The following is a 27658-nucleotide window of genomic DNA, read 5'->3' as shown; positions in this document are numbered from 1 at the left end:
TTCAGGACCATGGCATTACGCCCATTATCAGCTGACCGTGGGTGCAATGCTTTACAGGTTTATTACAAAAAAATAATAAATACATATTTTTTTTTCATGCAAAAAAAATGAATTTAATATTTTTCTTTTGTAAAGGTGAACTTATCCTTTAAAGAAAACTTGTTTCTTTTCCCTGAAAGGGGATAGCATGGGATGTTTTAATGTTGAAATGTATTCTGAATTTGTAAAGTGACTGAAGGTCAGTTTTTAAGGACTCATTCACACTAGCAATTGAGGGAAAGGTAAAACCCAACAGTTGAGCCATGTTTTTACTACCCTACCAACTGCTCCCTGTTGAGCTGCAGAGGCAGTGGTTGGAGATAAACACATACCGCAGCTGTGATGCCTTTATTCGTGGCCATGGCAGCAACTATACCCCCTATTGCTTTCATTGGGTGTAGTGCTCACGATGCGTGACCCATTTAAGTGAATGGGGCTGCTCTGAAAGCATCCCACATCCTTGTGCTAAGTTTGTAAGTTTAAAGCTGGATACACACTATACAATTTTCTGTAAGAGTTGAAGAGTTTCAATTTGTATGCAATTAGGCAGGCCCTTGCACTACATGATTTTGGTAAATCTTAAAGAAAATGGACAACAAAAGTTGTATAGTGTGTATGGGGTCTAAGGGGTTAAAGCAATCTGAGAGGAGGTGAAACAACGCCGCCTCAACCACCACTCAAATGTTGTCTGAAGAGCAGTCTGAGCGTGGATTGTTAATCAGAGGACAAAGTGAGTGTGAACAAGCCCTAAGGCATTCAACTGTGCCAAACAGGTGCAGCTCATCATACCATACGTTGGAAACTCGGGGATAAAAACCCCAAAACTGCTGCTCCAACCAGTTACTGACAGACTCTTCACTTGTCTTGTCTTTGTGCAGTACATATCATTATCCATCTTTAAGACCCCTTTCACACTGCCAACGGTTTTCCAGGCGCTACAGCGCTAAAAATAGCGCCTGAAAAAAGCGTCTCAATTCACTCCAGTGTGAAACCCCGAGGGCTTCCACACTGGAGCGGTGAGCTGGCAGGGCGTCACAAAAAGTTCTGCCAGCAGCTTCTTTGGAGCAGTGAACTCACCATTCCTCCACCGCTGCTCCCCATTGAAATCAATGGGGCAGCGCTGCGATACTGCGGCAAAACGCCGCTTTGGTGGCGTTTTGCGGGCAGATTTAACCCCTTTATGGCCGCTAGCGGGGGGGCTAAAACCTCCCCCCACTAGCGGCTGCTAAGAGGGCTTTCACACCGAGCCGCAACCGAAAGCGCCGCTTTAACCGATTACATTTTTAGTGCCATTTTAGCGACGCTATTCGGCCACTAGCGGGGGGCGGTTTTAACACCCCCCCCCGCGCTAGCGGCCGAAAGCCCTTGGGAGCCGCTTTTTTCAGGTGCTATGCAGGCGCAATTTTTAGCGCTGTAGTGCCTGAAAAATGCCGGCAGTGTGAAAGGGGTCTTAAACGACGGTAAAGCGGCGCTAAAAATAGCACTGCTTTACCGCTGAAGCCGGTGGCAGCTCGGTATGAAAGCCCTCTGCAGCCAATGCATTGGCTAAATCCTTTATCCTAATTCATATTCGAATAATAATATATACCTGGAGAAAATAATTCCAGGTGTGCTGCTTTAATCTCAAATCAGTTTAGGCACAAACTATAGGAATCGTTTGGTGTGAAAAAGCTGCAAGCCAAATACGTTATCCAAATACCACCACAAAATACCAATAGGATAACCCCAGGGTTCCAGCGCCAATCTTCCTGCCTTCCCATTGATCAAAGTGCTAACTTAGTAGGTCACACCTATCAAGTTTGGTCATTAGTAGCAGTTCCTATAAAACCACAGTCCTGAGCCTGTAAATGTGGAAGTATGGTATTCTCACCTCTCTTAATAGGTAAAAATGTAATTGTGATGCAAAGTTGCATTTCCACAAATTATTACAATGAAACGTGATTCATTATGGCTTTAATAGATTAATCAAAGACAGGGTTTTGTAAGCAGGGTTCTGGTTCCACAAGAGGTCCCCACAGGTTTCACCACCTTTACTGTTGCAGCAGACTCCTATCATCCCAATGGTGGCTTCTGTATCTTACCAGCTGGCTACTGCTGCAGTGGATTCACATCAGCAGAACAGTGCAACAGGTGATTACCAAAGTGCAATAAGTCTAAGGGCTTTTCTTCACTGGTGTTACATATTCAATGCTCATAAACACTTTGAAAATGCGCCTTGAGTTGATTTGTGAATGTGTCATCATGGCAGAAATTACAGAAATATTTGGTTGTTTCTCCTGTGAATGACAAGCATACAATTTGTATAGTGTGCTAGCAAAAAATATGCCCCTATTTGTAAAAGTAGAAATTACAAAATTAAAACGTGTACAGAAAGATGACCCACAGTCTCTTTAGAAAGCATCTTATGGTGAGAGATTAATGATGTTTGCCATTTAACAGATAGGCAGGATTATTTATTGTTGGCACATTCCCTGAAATACTTCTACCCCACAGTGTTGCTTTTGCGCCAGCCACCCTCAGATTCCTGTGGTTCATCATGTCATTTTTGAGGTTGAGAAAACTCAGATGGAGAGGGCCCAGGGGGCCCACATAACCTAGAATAAATAAAGACAGGTGCAGGAGAATGCTCCGAGGGCAGGAAAGAGATCATATTAGAGCAGAGTGATGCGGATAGTATCAGTTTCGAATTTTGGCCCATACAAACTTAGTGCACTGGGCGTAATTCCATCCTTCACATGCATAGAACTCCTGCGTTGTTTTGACATTCATCAGGTGTCCTAACAGTAATCGGATATGAGAAGTATTGGTGCTGGTAACCTTTGCTTGGGTTTTTCAATTGGAATTTGTCACCTAGATAGATGAGCCAACTGTGTAATCTGAGCTAACATCAGAAAAAAAGGATATTCACATGCATTTGAGTAGCAAAAGTTGGGCCTGGCTCTGCCCCTCTGTTACCCAAACTTCTCTTTTTGTTCTTTTCGTTCTTTAATATACTAGTCTGCCTCACTGACGAATTGGCTGGCTGGCAGGCAAGGGCAGTTGGGACCTGCCCTTGCCTGCCTTTCAATTTTCATGTTGGCACCTAGGTGGACAGCCTCACGGAAGACTTAGCACAGGGGTGCTCAACCTCCAGCTGTTCCAGAACTACAAGTTCCATCATGCCTTTGCCTTTGGGAGTCATATTTGTAACTGTCAGTGGCTTGCAGTGCCTCATGGGACTTGTAATTCTGCAACAGCTGGAGGTCCACACATTGAGCACCCATGGCTTACCGGGTTGGTGGGCAGGCCCAAGATCAATTACAGAAAAATTATTTTTACCACTAAAAATATTGAAATCCCATGTAAAACTTCCAGACCACCAACAAATCACCACACTTGTGCTGCCCCAATGGTTATAGGCTCACCTCTGGGATTGCGACCACCCCAACTAAGCAGGGTCAGACAACGCCTGTTAGCCACCCCAGGACTAAGTGAGATATCCAACACAGCTGGCTCCTAAACGTCTCCCAAGATCTCCTCAGAATGTCAGCAGCAGAGTATATGCAAAGAAAAAGACAACAATAGTGCTTGAATTGTTTAAAACACTTTAACATGTGTTTAATAAAATGTACAGGATACTCACAATATGCGGGTGCTTCCAGCGCACCACACTAATACGGACATGGATTTAAGGTGTAACATAGAGCCACGCATCCAAAATCTCAATCAGCTCAAATCGCTATAGAGCCCGAGTGCCTTTACCGTCCTAGCCCTCTACAGAGATCCCACTGAGAAAGACACGTGACCCTGTGTCAAACACGCGTAGGGGAGGGGCTAGGACGGTGAAGGCTTTTGGGCGCTATAGCGATTTGAGGAGCTGATCGAGATTTTGGATGTGTTGCTCTATGTTGCATTTTAAATCCATGTCCGTATTAAGCTGCTTGCAGGACTTTTTTTGACGCCCTGCCAGCACAGCGCCCCAGTGTGAAAGCACTCGGGCTTTCACATTGGGATTGTAGATGAGGCTTCTTTCAGGTGCTTTACAGTCGCTTTTTTTAATGCTAAAGCGCCTGAAAAACGCCCCAGTGTGAAAGGGGTCTCAGTGTGAAAGCACTCGGGCTTTCACATTGGGATTGCAGATGAGGCTTCTTTCAGGCGCTTTACAGGCGCTTTTTTTTAACGCTAAAGCACCTGAAAAACACCTGAAAAACGCCCAAGTGTGAAAGGGGTCTTAGTGTGCTACACTGGAAGCACCCGCATATTGTGAGTACCCTGTACATTTTATTAAATGCATGTTAAAATGTTTTAAACAATTCAAGCACTATTGGAGTCTTTTTCTCTGCATATACTCTGCTACTGACATCCTGAGGAGGAGATCTTGGGAGAAGTTTAGGAGCCAGCTGTGTTGGCTATCTCACGGAGTCCTGGGGTGGCTCACAGGCGTTGTCTGACCCTGCTTAGTTGGGGGTCACACTCCCAGAGGTGAGCCTATAACCATTGGGTGGGGGGGGGGGGGCGGGGACGAGTGAGGTGATTCTTTGGTGGTCTGGAAGTTTTACAATATATGTAGTTAACATTCATTTGTGGAATTTTCACTGTTTTAATATGGACTTTTTTGCACTTTATTGCACTTTATCGCATGGACATTTAATTATGCACTTTATATGTTGTTTGATTCGATGATTCGACACAGTTTCTAGTACATATATAATTAGAAAAAAGTGTAAAAACCGCGTTATGGAAATTAGAAAAAACTAAAAAACTAAAGGGGTGGTGGCAAGATGATTACCAACCATCCACCACATTGGGAGCCGCAATGATTATGTACAACATCAATACACTCATAAATAGAAAAAATTGGAAAATTGTGCTACCCTTAGAGAACTTAACCAAAAACCTATGTGGAAGTTCTTGGAAGTAGAGAGGAGACATTGCTGGAAGTGGCAGCAGAGGAGTTAAGAAGGAGAATGAGAATCTGCTACTGATGAAAAGCATTTATTTTCTTCCATGCACCACGACATTTATCTGCTGATTTGAGCCGTTGTGAAGTGACCTTCCATCATCTGGAGTTTGTTTGCTGTCCCGTGGAGTCGGTGTATAGTACAACACACGCTTTCCCTGATCCTCTGTGATGGGGGATCGTGGTGTTTTGGTAAGGGTGCATTCTTGTTGATTGTGGTGGTGGATTTCACATAACATCTGAAGACAACAATCTATTCAGAATTTTATTCACTTATTTATGGACTATGATTTACCACTCTGGTGTATGTTATAAATACATTGTCCATTGATTACATGTTTTTTTTGTTTTTTCTATTTAATATATCAAACATCACTTATTCATTTATTTATTTAATTTTTTGTACTGTTGATCAACTTCACAAATTTATTGTATATTGGCTTTGGATTACATTTATTATTAACCACACAGGTTAAGTTCTCTAAGGGTAGCGCGATTTTCCAATTTTTTTCTTTTTTTTTACATATATAATTAGTTTTGTTTTTTGGGTAGCTCACAAGACTCTATCACATATATATATATATATATATTTATACCACTATTCCTCCAACTGACACCAATGATGGGCCATCATTCCTTCCACTAACATAATCAGTGGGAAACTTCTATTCCCACTGACGCCGACCGTGGGTCGCTACGCCTCCCACTGACGCCGACCGTGGGTCGCTACGCCTCCCACTGACGCCGACCGTGGGTCGCTACGCCTCCCACTGACGCCGACCGTGGGTCGCTACGCCTCCCACTGACGCCGACCGTGGGTCGCTACGCCTCCCACTGACGCCGACCGTGGGTCGCTACGCCTCCCACTGACGCCGACCGTGGGTCGCTACTCCTCCCACTGACGCCGACCGTGGGTCGCTACTCCTCCCACTGACGCCGACCGTGGGGCGCTACTCCTCCCACGGGAGTAAACCACTGGTCAGTCTGCCCCCCCCCTGAAGCCTGAAAGACCATAAACGGGCCCTTTGCTTAGAAAGTTTTGGGACCCCTGATTTTATAATTTTCCTGGTTTTTAAATTCTTATGCAATCAGTGGTAACAGATTGTGTTGTACATGCATAATTGTTTACCCTAGAACAGGGGTCAGGAACCTTTTTGGCTGAGAGAGCCATGAACGCCACATATTTTAAAATGTTATTCCGTGAGAGCCATACAATATGTTTAAAACTAAATACAAGTTAATGTGTGCATTTTATGTAAGACCAACACTTTTAAAGTACAATAAGTCTCTGAATTCTTTTTAATAACGTTGTTATGCTGTTGCTAACCAATGATGAATGTACTTCTTACCATTAAAGCGACTTTGCGTGTTTGATCGTTTTTTTTTTTTGTAATCGATTAATGGACTAATTTCAATTAATTATAACTGTAATGTCGTCATCTCCCCCACTGTAATATCCACGTCATCTCCCCCACTGTAATATCCACGTCATCTCCCCCACTGTAATATCCACGTCATCTCCCCCATTGTAATGTCTACATCCTCCCCACTGTAATATTCACGTCATCTCCCCGACTCTAATATTCATGTCATCTCTCCCACTGTAATGTCCACATCTCCCCCACTCTAATATTCACGTCATCTCGCCCACTGTAATGTCCACATCTCCCCCACTGTAATATCCACGTCATCTCCCCCCACTGTAATATCCACGTCATCTCCCCCACTGTAATATCCACATCTCCCCTACGATTGTCTGCTTGCTTACCACTGCACAAGCAGGCAGATCCACGAGCAGTTGAGGCGGGTGATGATAATGTCAGCGCGCCGCTAACCTAGGCCGCCGCTGGGTGTACCAAGATGGCCGCCACTCCGGAGCTAGGCCGAAGCCGCGGCCTTTCCTATGGGCTCAATCCGTGGATCGGCACACCACGCGATCCACGGATTGAGAGGCGAGAGCCAGATGCAGCCATCAAAAGAGCCACATCTGGCTCGCGAGCCATAGGTTCCCGACCCCTGCCCTAGAAAAAGAGTACACAAAGCAAAGTGTGGTTGCCACCACATGATTATACATGTTTAAAAAAAATATTTTTTTCAATAATGATTTTAAGCTGGTAATCGTTGACCTTGAAATTATGTGAAGTAAGACCTAGACGCAGACATGAGCTTCCAGCGGCTTATATTCTCGAGTCAATCAGTTTGCTGTGGTTTCTACATTGCATTTTACATTTACATATTTTCTCTTTACACTGCTGTTTTTAGAAGCAAAACTAAAATATTGGTTTATGTAGTTTTTATCATACAGCTTGTGATGCAATTTTCCATTCATTTTAAAGCACTTATCCTATCAGCATTGTAAAACTGGCAGAGCAGTGTCTGTTCACCTAAAGCATGTGTATTCTCCGTATTGCTGTATCAAAAGAGGCATGCTCATTAAACGTTTGCAAGAGTGGTCCTTCAAATAAATGTTCGTAGAGGAACAAGATGGCCCAGACAGCTTGAGAAACTAGAATAGGTGTGAGCCATGATCTGGCAGTGTCTGTGATACTCTGCAAGTGTTTATTGCAGGCCATGTCCTTAGATATTTTATTTAGGATGAGACATCCAGGTTTCGTTTTTTGACTGGCTAATCCCTTCATATTTATGTACTTGTTTTTGTGTTATTCCTTTTAAACACTAGTAATATATAGAGCACTGTTTAATAACTGCAATAACAATTACTTTGCAGTGGAACAATTTATAACTGTCTGGTCGAAGTTAAAGCCTAAGCTTAGTCAAAAATAAAAAACTCAGCACAAGGGACATCACTTACTATCATCGAGATATGTTGTTCTGCTGGCTGCTGCTATAGGCCCCTTTCACATGGGCTGTCCGATCAGGTCTGCCTGTCAGTTTTTCAGGCGGACCTGATCGGACCTTCCATTCACCCCTATGGAGCAGCGGATGTCAGCAGTGACATGTCCGCTGATGTCTGTCCGATCCGCCAAATCCATACGGATGGTGGTCCTATTTTTCATCCGTCTATCGGATCAGATGAAATTGGACAGGCTGTCCGTTTTCATCCGATCTCCCAATAGAGGAGAGTGGGACTAGCTCTGTCTCCGCTCTGCTCAGTAAGTGGAGACGGAGCTGTCATCCGCCTGCTCAGTGGGGATCATCCCCCACTAAACAAGCGGAGTCTGTTCAACAGAGGCGCACATGTGAAAGGGGTCTTAGGTGTTCTGTTGATGAAAAACATATTTTTTGGATGAAAAACAGACAGCTATTCATTTCTATGGACTGGACTACATACGTCAATGAGGAAGAAAAAAAAAAAAGAAACCCCACGAGCCGCACATCACGCAAAACCCTTGCGTAAAGAGTGGAAGCAGCCTCAGCCTAGATTCCTTCCAGGCCACACTCCCAACATGTTTCGCCCTGCCCCACCCATTCCCATGACTAAGCCTCATAGGAAACATTTCAGTATGGCCTGGACAAAGTCTAGGCCAGTGATGGCGAACCTTGGCACCCCAGATGTTTTGGAACTACATTTCCCATGATGCTCAACTACACTGCAGAGTGCATGAGCATCATGAGAGATGTAGTTCCAAAACATCTGGGGTGACAAGGTTCGCCATCAATAGTCTAGGTTAAGGCTGGTTCCACACTTTATATGAGGGTTTTGTGTGATGTGCGACTCCTGGGACTTCTTTTTCTTCCTTATTGGCTTCTATGGAGCTGAGACGAGCTCCTTCCCTGCTTGCACTCCCAGCAGTTGTCAGCAAATAAGGACCCACTTGATTCTGAAGCGGCCTCCCCTTAACTTCTTTTTTTTTTTTTATCTTGATGTCTGTTTCTGCACACCTGCAGTCCATGTCCATGCCTGTATTTCAAGCTTGTTTGTGAGTATATACTTGCTATTTTACAGTTTTAATAAACGCTATCAGTGGTAATGCGCTAGGTCGGTGCGCCCTCTCTTCTTTTTTGTTCCTTTTGTAGTTTTTGAATGCCCAACGTTCTGAAGAGGGCTGCAAGACGGCAGATACCATTGAAGCATATTGGCCTTATCACACACTGAGCATCTAGACACTTGAGCGCAGGAGAGAGTTTTTCTCTTTTGGTTACAGGTCTGATTTTTTAAGTTTTATCCACCTAGACACATCTGATTGGATGTAAATGGATGCTGTCTGTGACCATTCTATTGATGTCCTTTTTTATGCAAGAAAAAAAAAAACCCTTTTTTTTAAATTTTGTTTTAACTTTTGTCACTTATGATTAGTTTTTTCAACAACTAATAGGATGCAAAAAAGGATGGGAACTGAACTAAAGATAAAACTGATGTAAAATTACCTGTATGCAAGACGGATGTGCAAACTGATGTAACCTAAATCAGTATTTATCGGTTGTTTTTCTTAGCATAAAAGTGGCTGAACTGAGGACGCCCGTGTGAATAGACCCTTAAGTCAGCCATATGTGGATTGAAATTAGGCTGGTTCAGCAGGGACCGGACAAATTTTGATTCATGCGTGGACAGGAAGGTTGTACAGAAGTCAATCTACCAAATGACTTCTGTACAACTGCCCTCCTGCTCGATTAGCGCCGCTGGCTATAGCTGGGATCACTGTTCATTGTATTCTGATGGCGGCAAAGTCTCCCCGCCGCGAGAATACAGTAGCTTAGCATGGAGGATACCCACATCGATATGTGGATAGGGAAATTGAGTCTCTTTTTTTTTTTTTTTTTCTTTCAACCTGCTGTTTGAATGAAATAAAAATTACTTGTCTATGGGCTGCATTGGTTGAAATCTTTCTCCTCCAATTCTACCCTCCACGCAATCTTCTGATGCAGTGGGGGTTAATAACACTGAGGGACCTGTTACATGCAACATCAAAAGTCTTTTTTGCCCACCACCTCTATTCCTCAAAGCTGTACTATGAATCTAGAATGATCGCTCAATAGAGGATGAGCAGATGAATGAAAGGTCAACCACCTGCATTCATTTTTCATTCAGAGAAGCTGTAGTACAGCTTCTCTGAATGGAGGAGGTGGATAGAAAGGGTTTTTGATAAGTACATATGACAGGTCACTTTTTTATTAAAGTGGTTGTACAGTGTATGTTTACCATAACTTCCTATCCCAGATGAGTTTTGGTCTCAGTGTTACATATTTGCTAATAATTCACATAACAAACTAGTTAGAGAACTGTAAAATCTGAAATGACAATGGGAGTTATTTACGAAAGGCAAATCCACTTTGCACTACAAGTGCACTTGGAAGTGCAGTCGCTGTAAATCTGAGGGGAAGATCTGAAATGAGGGGAAGCTCTGCTGATTTTATTATCCAATCATGTGCAAGCTAAAATGCTGTTTTTTATTTTCCTGGCATGTCCCCCTCAGATCTACAGCGACTGCACTTCCAAGTATACTTGCAATGCAAAGTAGATTTTCCTTTCGTAAATAACCCCCAGTGTCTGTGTCTTTTAGTACATGTCAAAGTGTTAGGTTTGTCTTCTGGTTTTTAAAATGATTTTGTCCACCTGTTGTCAATGCATTTACACAAACTCTTCCTAGTTGTTTGCATGTCTGTTAAAGCCATTTTCTTTTGCTTTCCAGACAACGTTGGCTCACATAATTGCCAAAAATACCAACAAAAACAATACACGCTTTATAACTCTGTCTGCCACAAGTGCTTCTACCAATGATGTACGAGAGGTCATCAAGCAAGCCCAAAATGAGATTAAACTCTTCAAAAGAAAAACTATCCTCTTTGTTGATGAGATTCATCGTTTTAACAAGACGCAACAGGTAGACTGCAATTGCTAATTTTTAATTACTAGAGACTATATTACACATTTTAACCAACCAATGTCAGTTGCTATAAACCAAGATGAAACACTAATAATAAACAAGCATAACTGGCTGATTAAAATATATATAAATATATATATATATATATATATATATATATATATATATTACAGTGGGTAAAATAAGTATTGACCACGTCACCATTTTTCTCTGTAAATATTTTTCTAAAAATGCTATTGACATTAAATTTTCAGCACATGTCAGTAACAACCCATGCAATCCTGCAATCCATACTTACAAAGACACCAAAACAAATCCGTTCAGAAATTAAGTTATGTGGAATAAAATGGACTGAGACAGGGAAAAATTACTGAACACGCTAACTGAAATTTATTTCATACTTGGTACAAAATCCTTTGTTGGTAATGACAGCTTCAAGATGCCTTCTGTATGAAGAAACTAGTCGCGTGCATTGCTCAGGTGTGATTTTGACCCATTCTTCCACAGAAGGTTCCGTGGGTCTCTCCTATGAACTCTGATCTTTAGTTCTTTCCATAGATTTTCTATTGGATTCCATTCAGGTGATTGGCTGGGCCATTTTAGCAGCTTTATTTTCTTTCTTGAAACCAATTGAGTTTCCTTGGCTTTGAGTTTGGGATCATTGTCTTGAAGAAATGTCCACCCTTGTTTCATCTTCATCATCCAGGTAGATGGCAGCAGATTTTTATAAAGAATGTCTTGGTGCATTTTTTCATTCATCATTCCTTCAGTGACATGAAGTTTGCCAGTACTGTATGCTGAAAAACAGCCCCACACCATGATGTTCCCACCTCCAAACTTCACTGTTGGTATGGTGTTTTTGGGGTGATGTGCAGTGCTATTTGACATCCCAACATGGTCTGTATTATGGCATCCAAAGAGTTCAATTTTGGTCTCATGTGACCTGACTATATTCTCCCTGTATTTCACAGGCTTGTCTAAATGTTGTGCAACAAAGTTTAAACAAGCGTCAACATGCTTTTTCTTCAGCAATGGAGTCTTGTGTGGTGAGCGTGCATACAGGCCATGGCGGGTGAGTGCATTACTTATTGTTTTCTTTGATAACAGTGGTGTAGTGGATAGCACTTTCGCCTAGCAGTAAGAAGGATCGCTGGTTCGTATCCCAGCCACGACACTACCTGCCTGGAGTTTGCATGTTCTCCCTGTGCCTGCGTGGGTTTCCTCCGGGTACTCCGGTTTCCTCCCACACTCCAAAGACATGCTGGTAGATAGATTGGATCCTGTCTAAATTGTCCCTAGTATGTATGAATGTGAGTTAGGGACCTTAGATTGTAAGCTCCTTGAGGGATTAGGGACTGATGTGAATGTACAATGTATATATAAAGCGCTGCGTAAATTGACAGCGCTATATAAGTACCTGAAATAAATAAAATACAATTGTACCTGCTAATTCCAGGTCTTTCTGAAGCTCTCCACAAGTGGTCCTTGACTCTTGGACAACTCTTCTGATAATTCTTTTCACTCCTCTCAATCTTGCAAGGAGCACATGGTCTTGGCCAATTTATGGTGAAATGATGTTCTTTCCACTTCCAAATTATGTCCTTCAACAGAGCTCACTGGAGCATTCAGAAGTTTAGAAATCCTTCTGTAACCAATGCCATCAGTATATTTTGCAACAATAACGTTGCAAAGGTCTTAAGAGAGCTCTTTACCCATCATGAAATCTTTCTTGTGTGACACCTTGGTAAGGAGACACCTTTTTTATTAGGCCATCAGTTGAGACTGAACCAGCTGATATTAATTTGCACTGACAAGGGGAAGGATTGCTTTCTAATTACTGATAGATTTCAGCTGGTGTCTTGGCTTTCCATGCCTTTTTTGCACCTCCCTTTCTTCGTGTGTTCAATACTTTTTCCCTGTGTCATTCTATTTTGTTACACATAACTTGATTTCTGAACTTATTTGTTCTGGTATGGATTGCATGGGTTGTTACCGACATGGTGAAAATTTCATGTCAATAGCATCTTTAGGCTGGGTTCACACTGGAGAACATAGCGGCTCAAAGCAATCTGATGCGTCCCTATTCACCATTTCAGGTCCGAATTTTGGGCTAAATTCAGGCCTGAAATGGACCAAAAGACGCACAACAATTTGCACCAGATCCGCTAAGGAGATGTGTAAACTGGCTCTATTGAGAGCCGGTCACGATCTCCTGCTAATGCAAATATATTTACCTAGAAAAAATGGTGACGTGTTCAATACTTATTCAAATAGTTATTTTCCCCTTTGTATGCAGTGCTGAGAAAATGAACCAGAGCTGGTATATATAATTACAACCACATACAATCTGATAACTCATACAGCAACAATAAACAGATTCAAGAATACACCCAATGTCAAAAACTTGGACAATTAAACAGACTCTTGAAACTATCAATTTAGCTGAGAGCCATTCTCCACTTTTGTTACGGGGACAACTTTTTGGCTTCCCCAGCAGGGGAACTGGGACCTGTATTATACCACGCTGGTGTCTTATAAAGGTTTGTAGATACAAAATGTCTTGTTACACCGGAGTTCAGAGCAGCATGCTTGAACCAGAGACGCATGCAATCTCTCAGATAAATTGATAGTTTCAAGAGTCTGTTTAATTGTCCAAGTTTTTGACATTGGGTGTATTCTTGAATCTGTTTATTGTTGCTGTATGATTTATCAGATTGTATGTGGTTGTAATTATATATACCAGCTCTGGTTCATTTAATCAGCACTGCATACAGAGGCGAAAATTAATTATTTGATCCCCTGCAGCGTTTGTTACAAAGAAATGAAGGGTCTATAATTTTTATCATAGGTGTATTTTAAATGATAGAGACAGAATATCAACCAACAATCCAGAAAAAACACTCGATACAAACGTTGTAATATGAGTTGCAGTTCAGTGAGTAAAATAAGTATTTGATCCCGAAGCAAAACATGACTTAGTACTTGGGGGAGAAACCCTTGTTGGGAAACAGAGGTAAGATGTTTCTTGTAGTTGGTGACCAGGTTTGCACACATCTCAGGAGGAATTTTGGTCCACTCTTTTTTTTACAGATCTTCTCTAAATCCTTAAGGCTTCTTGGCTGTCGCTTGGCAACTCGAAGTTTCAGCTCCCTCCCATAAATTTTCTATAGGATTAAGGTCTAGAGACTGGCTATGTCACACCATGACCTTAATGTGCTTCTTCCTGCGCCACTCCTTTGTTGCCTTAGTGGTATGTTTTGGGTCAATGTCATGCTGAATGACCCATCTTCAGTGTTCTGGCTGAGGGAAGAAGGTTCTCATCCAAGATTTCCAATGTTTGGAGGAAGAAAAATGCTGACTATGACCCTAAGAACACCATCCCTACAGTCAAGCACAGAGGTGGAAACATGATGATTTGGGGTTGTTTCTCTGCTAAAGGTACAGGTCAACTTTTCCGCATTGTGGGGCCAATGGATGGTACCATGTATTGTACAATCTTGGATGAGAACCTTCTTCTCTCAGCCAGAACATTGAAGATGGGTTATGGATGGGTCTTCCAGCATGACAATGACCCAAAACATACTACCAAAGCAACAAAGTAGTGGCACAAGAAGAAGCACATTAAGATCGTGGTGTGACATAGCCAGTCTGCAGACCTTAATCCTATAGAAAATGTATGGAGGGAGCTGAAACTTCGTATTGCTAAGAGACAGTCAAGAAACTTAAGGATTTAGAGAAGATCTGTAAATTTTTAATTTTATAGCATTTGTTTTATGTGTGTGTGTTTTTTTTTTTTTTTTTTTGGTTGATATTCATTATCATAGGTGTATCATTTAAAATACACCTATGATAAAAATTATAGACCCTTCGTTTCTTAGTAAGTGGGCAAACTTACAAAATCTGCAGGGGATCAAATAATAATTTCCCCCACTGTATGTGTAGCCAGAACACTGAAGATGGGTCATTCAGCATGACATTGACCCAAAACATACCGCCAAGGCAACATAGGAGTTGCGCAAGAAGAAGCACATTAAGGTCCATGGTGTGACATTTTATAATTTTATAGCATTTGTTTTATGTTTTTTTTTATGGTTGTTATTCTGTCTATCATTTTAAAATACAGCAATGACAAAGTTATAGACCCTTCATTTCTTAGTAAGTGGGCAAACTTACAAAATCTGCAGGGGATCAAATAATAATTTTCCCCACTGTGTAAGTGTTTTTAAGTGGCATTCTGAGATGAGAGGAGGAAGAGCCTTTTAAATTGACTGAACCTTATACCCTCCATGGCTGATGATGCATATAACCCTGATGTGGACCTTCACTCCCACATTACGATTAAGCCAGAGGGAGTATGAAACGCGTTAGAAAGGCATGACACATGGGAAGAGTCTGAGTTGAAGCCGATCCTTACATGAAACATTACCTGGCTAATATACAATGCGCGGCTCCACTTCTCTTGTTGGGCGATTTGGATATTGAGCCAGACAGGCTCAGCTTGGAGCATCGGCACTTGGCAGTAGCCTTTTGCAACTAGCAGGTGAATATACACAGTAGCTTTGAGTGGCACTTTTTGTTTATGGGATCACAGGGGAAAACATACCGGTATATCTTATATATATTTTTTTTTTTTTACCGCGTTGTGCTCTTTTGAGGAAAGCTTCTTGCAATTCTTTCTCTTACTATCACGCTAATATTCTTGGTTGTTAATACTAGGGTCTCTACCCCCAGCTCCTACCTTTTTTAGGAATCTGAGTATCGGGTCAGGCATATTTACATTGTGGTTATCATGTCCCTAAGATGCTTTTAGGTGAGAGATGACTGGTCCCCTCAGCTTTCTGAGACAGGTGCCCTTTACCAGCTAGTTTCTGCTACTATTTTTTATCGCTTCTGCCTGCTCTTCTTCTTTTCATACCAGAGTTGTAGATTACCCCTCCTCTTTACAAGAATTTAGGGCTACTACCTACTTACCCTTCTATTTTTCCCTTTTACATAAAAATGTATCTGCTGAGAGAGACTTTTATGTACCTTTTCCCTGAATATCAAGGGTTAGATTTATTAAGCTTATGCCACTACCTTAGTGAACATTTTTTTTTTTGTTGTTGACTTGTTTTTTTTTTATTTTTCTGGACACACTTTGTCCAAATGTCCTTTCCCTCAACGTCAAAGGTTAGGATTAAAGCTTTAGTTTAGTAACATTTCCTTCTTGTTGATCAACTTAGCTGTTGGCTTTTTTTTTCTCTGATTTTCCACTGGTGTTACCATATTAGGCGCCTTTCACACGGACGGCTATTCTGCCGCAGTTAAAAGCATATTTTTTTTTATGTGAAATTTAAGACTCCAGGCACTGCGATTAGCTGCATTTGTACTGCATTTAGCTGCGGTTGCGTTTTAGCTGCAGTTTGCCATTTCCATAGCAACCCGACAGGGTACCGACTCGTATTGAACGGGGATCTGACTTGGATCCCTGCCAATGCCAGGCACTGTTTGGTATGAATCTTGAGGGGGAACTCCACGCCAAATTTTAAATAAAAAAACGGCATGGGTTCCCCCTCCAGGAGCATACCAGGCCCTTGGGTCTCTTATGGATTTTAAGGGGAACCCCCTACGCCGAAAAAACGGCATGGGGTCCCCCCCAAAATCCATACCAGACCCCGATCCGAGCACGCAGCCCGGCCGGACAGGAAAGGGGGTGGGGACGAGCGAGCGCCCCCCCCCCCCCTGAACCGTGCCAGGCCGCCTGCCCTCAACATGGGGGGCGCCCTGCGACCCCCCCACGCCAAAGCACCTTGTCCCCATGTTGATGAGGACAAGGGCCTCTTCCCGACAACCCTGGCCGGTTTGTCTGGGTCTGCAGGCGGGGGGCTTATCGGAATCCGGGAGCCCCCTTTAATAAGGGGGCCCCCAGATCCCGGCCGCCCACTCTACGTGAATGAGTGTGGGGTACACGGTACCCCTACCCATTCACCTAGGGAAAAAGTGTATTCTTCTTCTTCTTCTTCTTCTTCTTCTTCCGGTTTCGGGGGTCTCTCCGGTTCTTCTCCCCGCTCTCCGGGTCTTCTGCCGGGCTCCTCCGCTATCTTCTGCTCTTTTTCCGCTCTTTTGCTAGCGGTGGCCCGGACTTCTGCCTTCTTTCTTCTTCCCTCTTCTCTTCTTCCAATGTTGACACGACGCTCTCTCCGGCTGGAATGCTCTGTGAGCGCTCCGATGTGACTTATATAGGCGGTGACCCCGCCCCCTTATGCCGTCACAGTCCCTGGGCATGCTGGGACTGTGATGTTTTAGGGGACGTGGTCAACATCACCTGGTGACCACGCCCCCTAAAACATCACAGTCCCAGCATGCCCAGGGACTGTGACGGTTTAGGGGCGTGGTCACCAAGTGATGTTGACCACGTCCCCTAAAACGTCACAGTCCCAGCATGCCCAGGGACTGTGATGGCATAAGGGGGTGGGGTCACCGCCTATATAAGTCACATCGGAGCGCTCAGAGAGCATTCCAGCCGGAGAGAGCATTGTGTCAACATTGGAAGAAGAGAAGAGGGAAGAAGGCAGAAGTCTGGGCCACCGCTAGCAGAGCGGCAAAAGAGCAGAAGATAGCGGAGGAGCCTGGCAGAAGACCCGGAGAGCGCGGAGAAGAACCGGAGAGACCCCCGAAGCTGGAAGAAGACACCCGAAGCCGGAAGAAGACCCCCGGAGCTGTCTAATAAATTACTTTAAAAGCCTGTGCAGTGTGTTTATTTTTTATTGACACTTTTTCCCTAGGTGAATGGGTAGGGGTACCATGTACCCCATACTCATTCACGTAGGGTGGTGGCTCCCAGGTTCCGATAAGCCCCCCGCCCGCAGACCCCAACAACCAACGGCCAGGGTTGTCGGGAAGAGGCCCTTGTCCTCAACATGGGGACAAGGTGCTTTGGGGTGGGGGGGGGCGCAGGGCGCTCCCCTCCCCCAAAGCACTCACCCCCCATGTTGAGGCCATGCGGCCTGGTACGGTTCAGGAGGGGGGGCTGCTTGCTCGTCCCCACCCCCTTTCCTGACCAGCCGGGCTGCGTGCTCGGATCGGGGTCTGGTATGGATTTTGGGGGGGACCCCACGCCCTTTTTTCGGCGTAGGGGGTTCCCCTTAAAATCCGTACCAGACCCAAGGGCCTGGTATGCCCTTGGAGGGGGAACCCATGCCGTTTTTTTATTTAAAATTTGGTGTGGAGTTCCCCCTCAAGATTCATACCAAACAGTTCCGGGCACTGGCGGGGATCCAAGTCGGATCCCTGTGCTTGTCGCTCATTGGGAAAGGAAAACACATTTTTCCTTTCCCGATGAGCAGCTCGGCGCTGTTATCCGCAGCTGACACAGTGCACTGTGATTACCTGCGGTTATGTGCGGATAGCTGCGCTAAATCGCTCCTGGACGCAGTCAATTCTATTTTTTCTATCCGCACAGAACCGCATGTAACTAAATCGCAGCTAAACACAGTGTGTAAATGGGGCCATAAGAAAGCATTGTGTGCTTTTAGCTGCGGTAGAAAACTAGAAAATCCGCAGCTAAAAGCACCATTCTATCCGTCCGTGTGAAAGGGGCCTAAGATGGTTGTCTTCAAAATTGTTAATTGAGGCCCATCATTCTTTCATTATCAATTTTCCCGTACAGTGGTATTGAACCCAAAACCAAAAATGGTAATCTACAATATATTACAATCATTAGATATGATGTCCACATTAGTTTTTTCTTTTTAGGTTTGTATCCTCTGTTTTAACCTGTTCCTCTGGCCGGTGTTCTGCCGAGAAAGTTCCGCTCGGCTGATAAGTGCCCCTGCGCAGTAGGATCCAGCGGAAATAGCTGAAGCGGAATAGCTGAAAATCAGCTGTACACGGCGGCTGGAAGAGGGCCCCTCGCGGGCACAGCCTCGCTTCGCTCGGCTCTTTTAGATTCCCCCTCTAGGTCCACTTGGATGGTAGGGAAGGAACCTGGACCCAGGGCGCAGGCGCCGTGTACAGCTGATTGTCGATCTTGAGCTTCGGCTATCTCCGGCGGCTGTCAGGAGTTCGTACTGCGCAGGCGCTGTGCCTGCGCAGTACAGGGGAGGAACTTATCCGCCGAGGGAACTTATTCGGCAAGACACCGGTAACACAGCTCCTGTATTAGTGTGCCTACACTCTGGATGGAGGAGCAACAGTGATACCTTTGCACAGCAGCATTGGCAGTCTGGGGGGAGGGAAGTGTTAGATGGATTAGCAGTTTGGAGTAAACAAAAGCCAAACTCCCGCTAACACTTTTTTTAAACAGTTAAAGTGGATGTAAACCCAATGTCATCCTTTCTAAACTACTGCCATAGGGGTTATCTATAAGGATATACATGCCTCCTGCATGTATCTTTACCTGTCAAATGTCTCCCCTCTGTCTGTTATGAGAGCCGAAAAACTGCAGATTGTGCAGGTGGGTCTGTTGTCTGGAGCCCGGTGGGTGGAGTCATGATGTCAGTAGACTCCCCGCCCACCTCTACACTCCCCTTGTCAATATGCATTTTCTCCTGTATATTTCTTACACTGAACTTCTGCTATGATCTCTAACATCCAGTGAAAAGACAGGAAAGTAACCACATGACTTCACCATGCCCAATCATGCTGAGGTGTGGAATAGCCAATCCTTGCAGAGCTGCTGAAGAAAGGAGAGGGGGTGGGAATTTAAAAAAATACTACATGTCTTAGGCTAGTGCACGAGATATGTAAATCACCTGTCACTCACAGCAAGGGGGAGGATTTGACAGAGTTTTTCTCTGTTTGTCAAGATTTATCTCACTGAACAATAAAAGAGGATTGCTCAGAGCTGGACTAACTCTTTGTGACAAGACTGGACCCAAATGATAGGAAATCTTATACTCTACATTATGACATAAAGAAAAAAAATTTAGGTTTACATCCACTTTAAAGCAACAGTTTTTTTTTTCCTGTTGGAATAAAGGTTTTGCATAAATAAAGAAAAGCTGATCATTGTAACACCCCGTCAGTGTTAAATTGTCTCAGCTCTCTAACACCCCCGTCACACCGATTGTGACATTGAAATCATGCTATTTCTATTGAAGTTGCATGATTTCAAAGTAACATTTCAGTGCAATTTCAGGTGTGACTTGGAAGACATCTGTGCAGGGTGGAATTTGATTTAAATCATGTCAATTTAAATCCATGATTTAAATCACTAGTAAAAAGACTTGATTTAAATCATAATTTTTAAAGAGCAACTGTCATCTCTGTCCCACAGCAGTTCCTCCTCTGACCCGCTGTTGACTCACCGACAGAATCTTTAATATTTGCAAACAAAATGAAGGTTTCCTTTTTAGAATAAAAAGCTGTCAGGTTTGTAAACCTGTGATATCAGAACCGATTTTAGGTTACTCACACATAGTTGGGGAACTACTCAAATTATTTTATTTTATTAAAACAATAACATTGCCAGTGCATGTTATCTCAGCTCGCAGGGATTGGATTCATTTAATGTTTTCCAAAAATGTAAATATTGCAGAATATACAGCTTCATGCTACATACAGTATTTAAGCTCCATTTCATGCTGAATAAACTAAATTATTAATGTATCTTAAATAGAAAACTATCATTAAATAGATTTTTACTCCAAAAGCATTTTAATAAAATAAATTTGATAATCTAAAAAATCTGATTTTAAATTAAAAAAATTCTTTTTTTTTTTTTTTAAATCATCAATTTTTATCCACCCTGCATCTGTGTGACTTCATGCACAGATGTCTATGCAAGACGCACCTGAACTTGCAAAAAGTAGTGCAGGAACTACTTTCAAAATCGGCACGGATGTAACTGTTTCCAGTGCAGACAATGGGGTGCGACTTTTCATGCAATTTGAAACTGTCAAATGACCACGTATTGCTACATCTGCTGGACAGCTTGTTTTGTTGAAAAACAGCAGACTTCTTGGCCAGATCAACAGATGAAAGTAAAGCAAAGAAAGCCTGAACAAAGGTTTTACATAAATAAAAGCTGGTCATTGTAACATTCCTATCAGTGTTAAATGGTTTGTTTCAACCCTCAACTGCTACATCTGCAGGACATTTTTTTTTTGTTGAAAAAGGAGAGACTTATTGGCTGGATCAGCAGCTGATAATAAAGGAAAGAAAGCCAAGGCAGCCATTACATCTAAGTATTGGTAAGCTGCAATATAATCGATGCTTGTTTTAAGCTTAATACCGCTTTAAAGAAGATTTCCTGCCCTGGTATTGATCCTCAGGTGTCTTACCTGTGGATTGTGGCAATTTTACCATATTGTATGGCATATTCCGTCAAACCTCCTGATGCTATTATAAAATGGTTTCCACCTCTGTTGGGTCTCTCCGTGACTGCTTTTGGATGACTCCACATGTCCTAGAATATACTACACTCCCATGTCCCTTAATGGACAATAAAGAATTTCATACTTACTATAAAAGCTTTTCATTGTGGGACACAGGTCCTACCAGTCTGTATTATTGGCCTTATGTACCACTAGTTCACAAAATTGAGCCATGATAGTTTAAGGCAGCTTGTTTACCGGTGTCCCAACCTCCTGTAGGTGGCGTATACACTAACCGGCCACTTTATTAGGTACACCTGTTCAATTGCTTGGTAACACAAATTGCTAATCACTCAACCAATCACATAGCAGCAACTCAATGCACTTGGTCATCTATACGTGGTGAAGATAATTTGCTGAAGTTCAAACCGAGCATCAGAATGGGGAAGAAAGGGGATATAAATGACTTTGAACGTGGCATGGTTGTTGGTGCTATATGGGATGGTCTGAGTATTTCATAAACTGCTGACCTACTGGGATTTTCACGCACAACCATCTCTAGGGTTTACAGAGAATGGTCCAAAAGGGAGTAAATATCCAGTAAATGGCTGTTGTGTGGATGAAAATGAAAATGTCAGAGGAGAATGGGCAGACTTCAGATGATAAAAGGTTTGAGATGATAGAAAGGCAATAATAACTCAAATAACCAGTCGTTACAAGCATGGTATGCATAATACCATCTCTGAACGCTCAATACATTGAACCTTGGAGCAGATGGGCTACAGCAGCAGAAGACCACACCAGATGCCAGTCCTGTTAGCTAAGCACCTAAAACTGGGACTACAATTCACACAGGCTCACCAAAATTGGACAATAGAAGAATGGACAAACGTTGCCTGGTCTGATGAGTCTCGATTTCAGATGATGGGGTCAGTATTTGGCGTAAACAACATGAAAGCATGGATCTACCCTGCCATCAATGGTTCAGGCTGGTGGTGGTGGTGTAATGGTGTGGGAATTATTTTCTTGGCACACTTTGGAACCCCTAGTACCAAATGAGCATAGTTTAAACGCCACAGCCAGTTTTTTTTTTTTTTTTTGTTTTTGTGCTGACCATGTCCATCCCTTTATGACTACTGTGCACCCATCTTCTTATGGCTACTTCCAGCAGGATAATGCACCATGTCACAAAGCTCAAATCATCTCAAACTGGTTTCTTGAACGTGACAATGAGTTCACTGTACTCCAATGGCCTCCAGTGTCACCAGATCTCAATGCAATAGAGCACCTTTGGGATGTGTTGGAACAGGAGATTTGTATCATGGATGTGCAGCCGACAAATCTGCAGCAAATGCGTGATCCTATAATTTCAATATGGACTAAAATCTCTGAGTAATGTTTCCAACACCTTGTTGAATCTATGCTATGAAGAATTAAGGCAGTTCTGAAGGCAAAAGGGGGTCCAACCTGGTTTTAGCAAGGTGTACCTAATAAAGTGGTCAGTGGGGGTATAACACATATGCCCTAGAACAGTGATGGCAAACCTTGGCACCCCAGATGTCATGCATTCCCATGATGCGCATGCACTCTGCGGTATTGTTGAGCATCATGGGAAATGTAGTTCCAAAACATCTGGGGTGCCAAGGTTCACCATGACTGCCCTAGAATATGCACTATATACTAGGTAGTACTAAATGGGACCAAATATCCTGAACAAAAAACACAGAGGAGAATTGGATGTTTTAAATAATGGCATTAGTCCGTGCATTCCACGAAGTGACAATATAGATGAAAGTTAAACATGTAGTACAAAAGTGAGTATACCCCTCACATTTTTGTAAATATTTTATTATATCTTTTCATGTGACAACACTGAAGAAATGACACTTTGCTACAATGTAAAGTAGTGAGTGTACAGCTTGTATAACAGTGTAAAATTTGCTGTCCCCTCAAAATAACTCAACACACAGCTATTAATGTCTAAACTGCTTGCAAAAAAGTGAGTACACCCCTAAGTGAAAATGTCCAAATTGGGCCCAATTAGCCATTTTTCCTCCCTGATGTCTTGTGACTCGTTAGTGTTTCAAGGGCTCAGGTGTGAATGGGGAGCAGGTGTGTTAAATTTGGTGTTATCGCTCTCACTCTCTCATACTGGTCACTGGAAGTTCAACATGGCACCTCATGGCAAAGAACCCTCTGAGGATCTGCAAAAAAAGAATTGTTGCTCTACATAAAGATTGCATAGGCTATAAGAAGATTGCCAAGACCCTGAAACTGAGCTGCAGCACGGTGGCCAAGACCATACAGTGGTTTAACAGGACAGGTTCCACTCAGAACAGGCCTTGTCATGGTCGACCAAAGAAGTTGTGTGCTCAGCATCATATCCAAAGGTTGTCTTAGGGAAATAGATGTAAGTGCTGCCAGCATTGCTGCAGAGCTTGAAGGGGTGGGGGGTCAGCCTGTCGGTGCTCAGACCATACGCCGCACACTGCATCAAATTGGTCTACATGACTGTTGTCCCAAAAGAAAGCCTCTTCTAAAGATGATGCACAAGAAAGCCCACAAACAGTTTGCTGGAGACAAGCAGACTAATGCCGCGTACACACGAGCGGACTTTCCGGCAGACTTGGTCCGGCGGATCGGACTCTGTGGGACAATTCGATCGTGTATGGGCTCCAGCTGACTTTTTTTCCCAAAAGTCCAACGGACCTAGAAATAAAACATGTTTCAAATCTTTCTGACGGACTCGAGTCCGGTCGAAAAATCTACTCGTCTGTATGCTAGTCCAACGGACAAAAACCGACGCTAGGGCAGCTATTGGCTACTGGCTATCAGCTTCCTTATTTTAGTCCGGTCGTACGTCATCATGTACGAATCCGTCGGACTTTGGTTGATCGTGTGTAGGCAAGTCCGTTCGTATGAAAGTCTGTCGGAAAGACCGTCGGACCAGTCCAGTCGAAAAGTCCGCCCGTGTGTACGCATAAGGACATGCATTACTGGAACCATGTCCTGTGGTCTGATGAGACCAAGATAAACTTATTTGGTTCAGATGGTGTCGAGCGTGTGTGGCGGCAACCAGGTGAGGAGTACAGACAAGTGTGTCTTGCCTACAGTCAAGCATGATGGTGGGAGTGTCATGGTCTAGGGCTGCATGAGTCCTGCCGACACTGGTGAGCTGCAGTTCATTGAGGGAACCATGAATGTCAACATGTACTGTGACATACTGAAGCAGAGCATGATCCCCTCCCTTCGAAGACTTGGCCGCAGGGCAATATTCCAACATGATAACGACCACAAACACACCTCCAAGATGACCACTGACTTGCTAAAGAAGCTGAGGGTAAAGGTGATGGACTGGCAAAGCATGTCTCCAGACCTCAACCCTATTGAGCATCTGTGGGGCATCCTCAAATGGAAGGTGGAGGAGAGCAAGTCTCTAACATCCACGAGCTCCATGATGTCATCATGGAGGAGTGGAAGAGGACTCCAGTGGCAACCTGTGAAGCTCTGGTGAACTCCATGCCCAAGAGGGTTAAGGCAGTGCTGGAAAATAATGGTGGCCACACAAAATATTGACACTTTGGGCCCGATTTGGACATTTCCACTTAGGGGTGTACTCACTTTTCTTGCCAGCGGTTTAAACATTAATGGCTGTGTGTTTAGTTATTTTGAGGGGACAGCAAATTTACACTGTTATACAAGCTGTACACTCACTACTTTACATTGTAGCAAAGTGTCATTTCTTCAGTCACATGAAAAGATATAATAAAATCTTTACAAAAATGTGAGGGGTGTACTCAGTTTTGTGAGATACTGTATGTGGCTCAATTTTTGTCTTAAAAAGCTAATAAAGGAGGAGGAACTGTCCTTTAAAAACAACAGAAGGGACCACTTCAACATTTAGGGGATATAAAGATGCCATAAGGAATGCAAAAAAAAAGAAATTGAATCAGCTAAAATAGACTATGAAAAACATATTGCTATGGAAAGCAAGAAAACGCCCCAGAAATTCTACATACTTTTTTTTTTTTTTTTTTTTTTTGTCCGTTATGCACATGAAAAAGATAGATTTAATAGAAAAAATAGTAATGTCAATACCAACTGAAGCAAAGGGCTTTTATGGTTGTCTGAAGCTAGGGTTCAAAGCAGACTAGAAAGTCTAAAATGTAAGTAACTCCGCAGGACCTGATGATTTACTCCACAAGTCGGGAAACTTAGCTCATTGATAGCAATTCCACTATTCCTGATTTTTAAAGACACCTTAATAACGGGAATGGTACCGACTGATTGGCAAAATGTGCCAGATCCAAAATAGGATTTAGATGTATACCAGAAAACTACATGCCAGTTATCCTAACAGTGGAATGTAAGGTGTTTGCAGAAGGACTCTTCTTTTTAGAATTTGATGGGAATTATAACAACCAACGTGAGTTTATGAAAAACCACTCCTATCAGACCAACCTGTTAACATTCTCAGCTGAGGTGAGCAGTAACTTAGATAGAGGTAGGGAAGTAGATATAATTTATCTTTTATTTTGCAAAAGGAATTTACACTCTTTCCAATAAATGCTTAATTTACAAACTAAGATCATTGGCAGCGGACAATAATTGTGTGTGTGATAAAGAGCTGGCTTTGTGAAAATGTACAGAGAGTAATGGTAAACGATTCAGCCTCCAAGTGGGTGCCCCAGAGTTCTGTCTTGGGACCAATACTGTTTAACTTGTTTATAAATGACATTGAGGATGGAATTGAGAGTTCAGTTTTAGCATTTGCTGGTGATTCCAAATTATACAAGGAAATCATGTCAGCACAAGTTGTAAAAACATTACAGGAAGGCTCCGATAGAATAGGGGGATGGTGGCTACTTGGCAGATGAGGTTATAAATGAAAAAATGCAGAGTTATGCGCTAGGGTACTAAAATTGTGCATGCAAAATATTATTGGGAAGTGTAGGAATTAGTGATGGAAAAAGCTTTGGGTGTCCTGTAGACCACTTAGCAACAGCATACAATGCCAGGTTGCAGCTAATATAGCAGGTACAATATTTTTGTGCATTCAAAAGGGTATTTATTAAAAAATTCAATACTTTTACTCCTTTATAAAACATTAGTTTGACCTCATCTTGAGTATGCAGTGCAGTTTTGGTCACCTATCAACAGATAGATTGAACTAGAAAGACTTCAGCATAGAACAACAAAATTAAAACGGGAGCAGGAAGAACTCAACGGTGAGGAACGACTGAGAAAATTCTACTTGTTCTGCTTAGAGAGAAGGCACTTAAGATGAGATAGCAAAAAGCTGTGTAATCTAAAGATCCCTGACATGCAAATTATCTTTTACCAAAAAAGAATCTAGCTATAACCATTTTTTTATGTAAAGTAACAATTTAAAACAGGATCATCCAAATACATAAGTCCAATACATGAGGCACCATCAGTGAACTTTTCCAAAGTATGTATAACTATAAGGTTATATAGATAGAAGCAGAAGAAGAGAAGGGTCAAGACCTTAAAGAAAGATAAAAAACATAAATTTGATTTGGCAACATTAGAGAAGCTTGTAGGTCAAGGAGGGCATAGTAGGCTGCCATGGATTTCCTGATAATTGTCAGAAACGCAGCACTGCCAGAAAATCCTTAATAACCTTTTCACTATTTGTTTTTCTTTTCAGCTTTGACCCCTAACATCAAATAATCAAGCAGGGATGCAAGCAGACCTTGTTGTGTTCAGTTCACCAAAAAGCCCTGCATTGATAGACATTTGTTTTTTTTAAGACAATTTTTTTTTTTTTTAAATAACATACACGTCATACTTACCTGCCCTGTGCAGTGATTTTCCACAGAGCAGCCCCAATCCTCCTCTTCTTGGGTCCCTCAATGGCATTCCTGGCCTTTCCCTTCTCCCGAGTGCCCCCAGAGCAAGCAGCTTGCAATGGGGCACCCAAACAGGCCCGCTCCCGAGCCGATGCTCTGTATGTCCACTCACACACACAGAGCGGCGGCTTGCCCCCCCTCTTCTTATTAGCTCACTGGCTGTGATTGGCTTTCATGCACAACGCTGGATCCTGATGGGGCTCAGGTTAGTATTATGGGGGGCTGGAGGGGCTGCTGCACAGAGAAGGTTTATTTACCTTCATGCATAAATACATGAAGGTAAAAAGCCTTGAGCCTTTAGAACCCTTTTAAGCGGGTTTTGCATTCCTATACTGGTCAAATGCAGTAAACAGCAGGTTAAATGTACCTGTCAATGAATTATAAATGATTTCAGAAGCATCTCAAACTGATGCAATCAACAAAAGCCCAGAATTAATCAACACTGGAACAAAATGTAAAATGTTTTCATAAGTATTGCCTAAGTACTTTCATATTTTTTTACTTGTCAAGGTCATGCCAAAAGGATTCCCAGAGTTATTGATAACTGCTTTTGAGCTGTTCATGGGAAATGGACTAATTCTCCAAAGCATTTGTAGCTCTAGAGGCATCTCTATTATTGACAAATCATAATGAGATTTTGCCTTTCCTAAATTGTATTTGTATCTGCCCCACTATACTTGCTGGATTAAATTTCCTGTATAATCTTCTATGTTGTATAGCCATAGG

At 42.7% G+C, this 27658-nt stretch overlaps 2 protein-coding genes across 2 annotated transcripts in view; one reads left to right on the top strand and one right to left on the bottom strand.

Moving 5' to 3' along the window:
• WRNIP1 (WRN helicase interacting protein 1) overlaps positions 1-27658 on the top strand; it is a 167134-nt gene that overhangs the window by 12157 nt on the left and 127319 nt on the right. Inside the window, exon 2 of the mRNA XM_073630959.1 lies at positions 10570-10761. Within this exon, the coding sequence (XP_073487060.1) occupies positions 10570-10761 (192 nt within the window). The remainder of the gene's footprint in view (positions 1-10569; positions 10762-27658) is intronic.
• The window catches only part of MYLK4 (myosin light chain kinase family member 4), a 236582-nt gene that overhangs the window by 207277 nt on the left and 1647 nt on the right, over positions 1-27658 (bottom strand). The gene's annotated exons all lie outside the window — the stretch shown is intronic.

Source organism: Aquarana catesbeiana, linkage group LG05, assembly GCF_042186555.1.
Source record: "Aquarana catesbeiana isolate 2022-GZ linkage group LG05, ASM4218655v1, whole genome shotgun sequence".
In the NCBI taxonomy this organism is placed as follows: Eukaryota; Metazoa; Chordata; class Amphibia; order Anura; family Ranidae; genus Aquarana; species Aquarana catesbeiana.
Note: the sequence above shows the minus strand (reverse complement) of the source record. Positions and strands in the feature narration are given on the sequence as shown.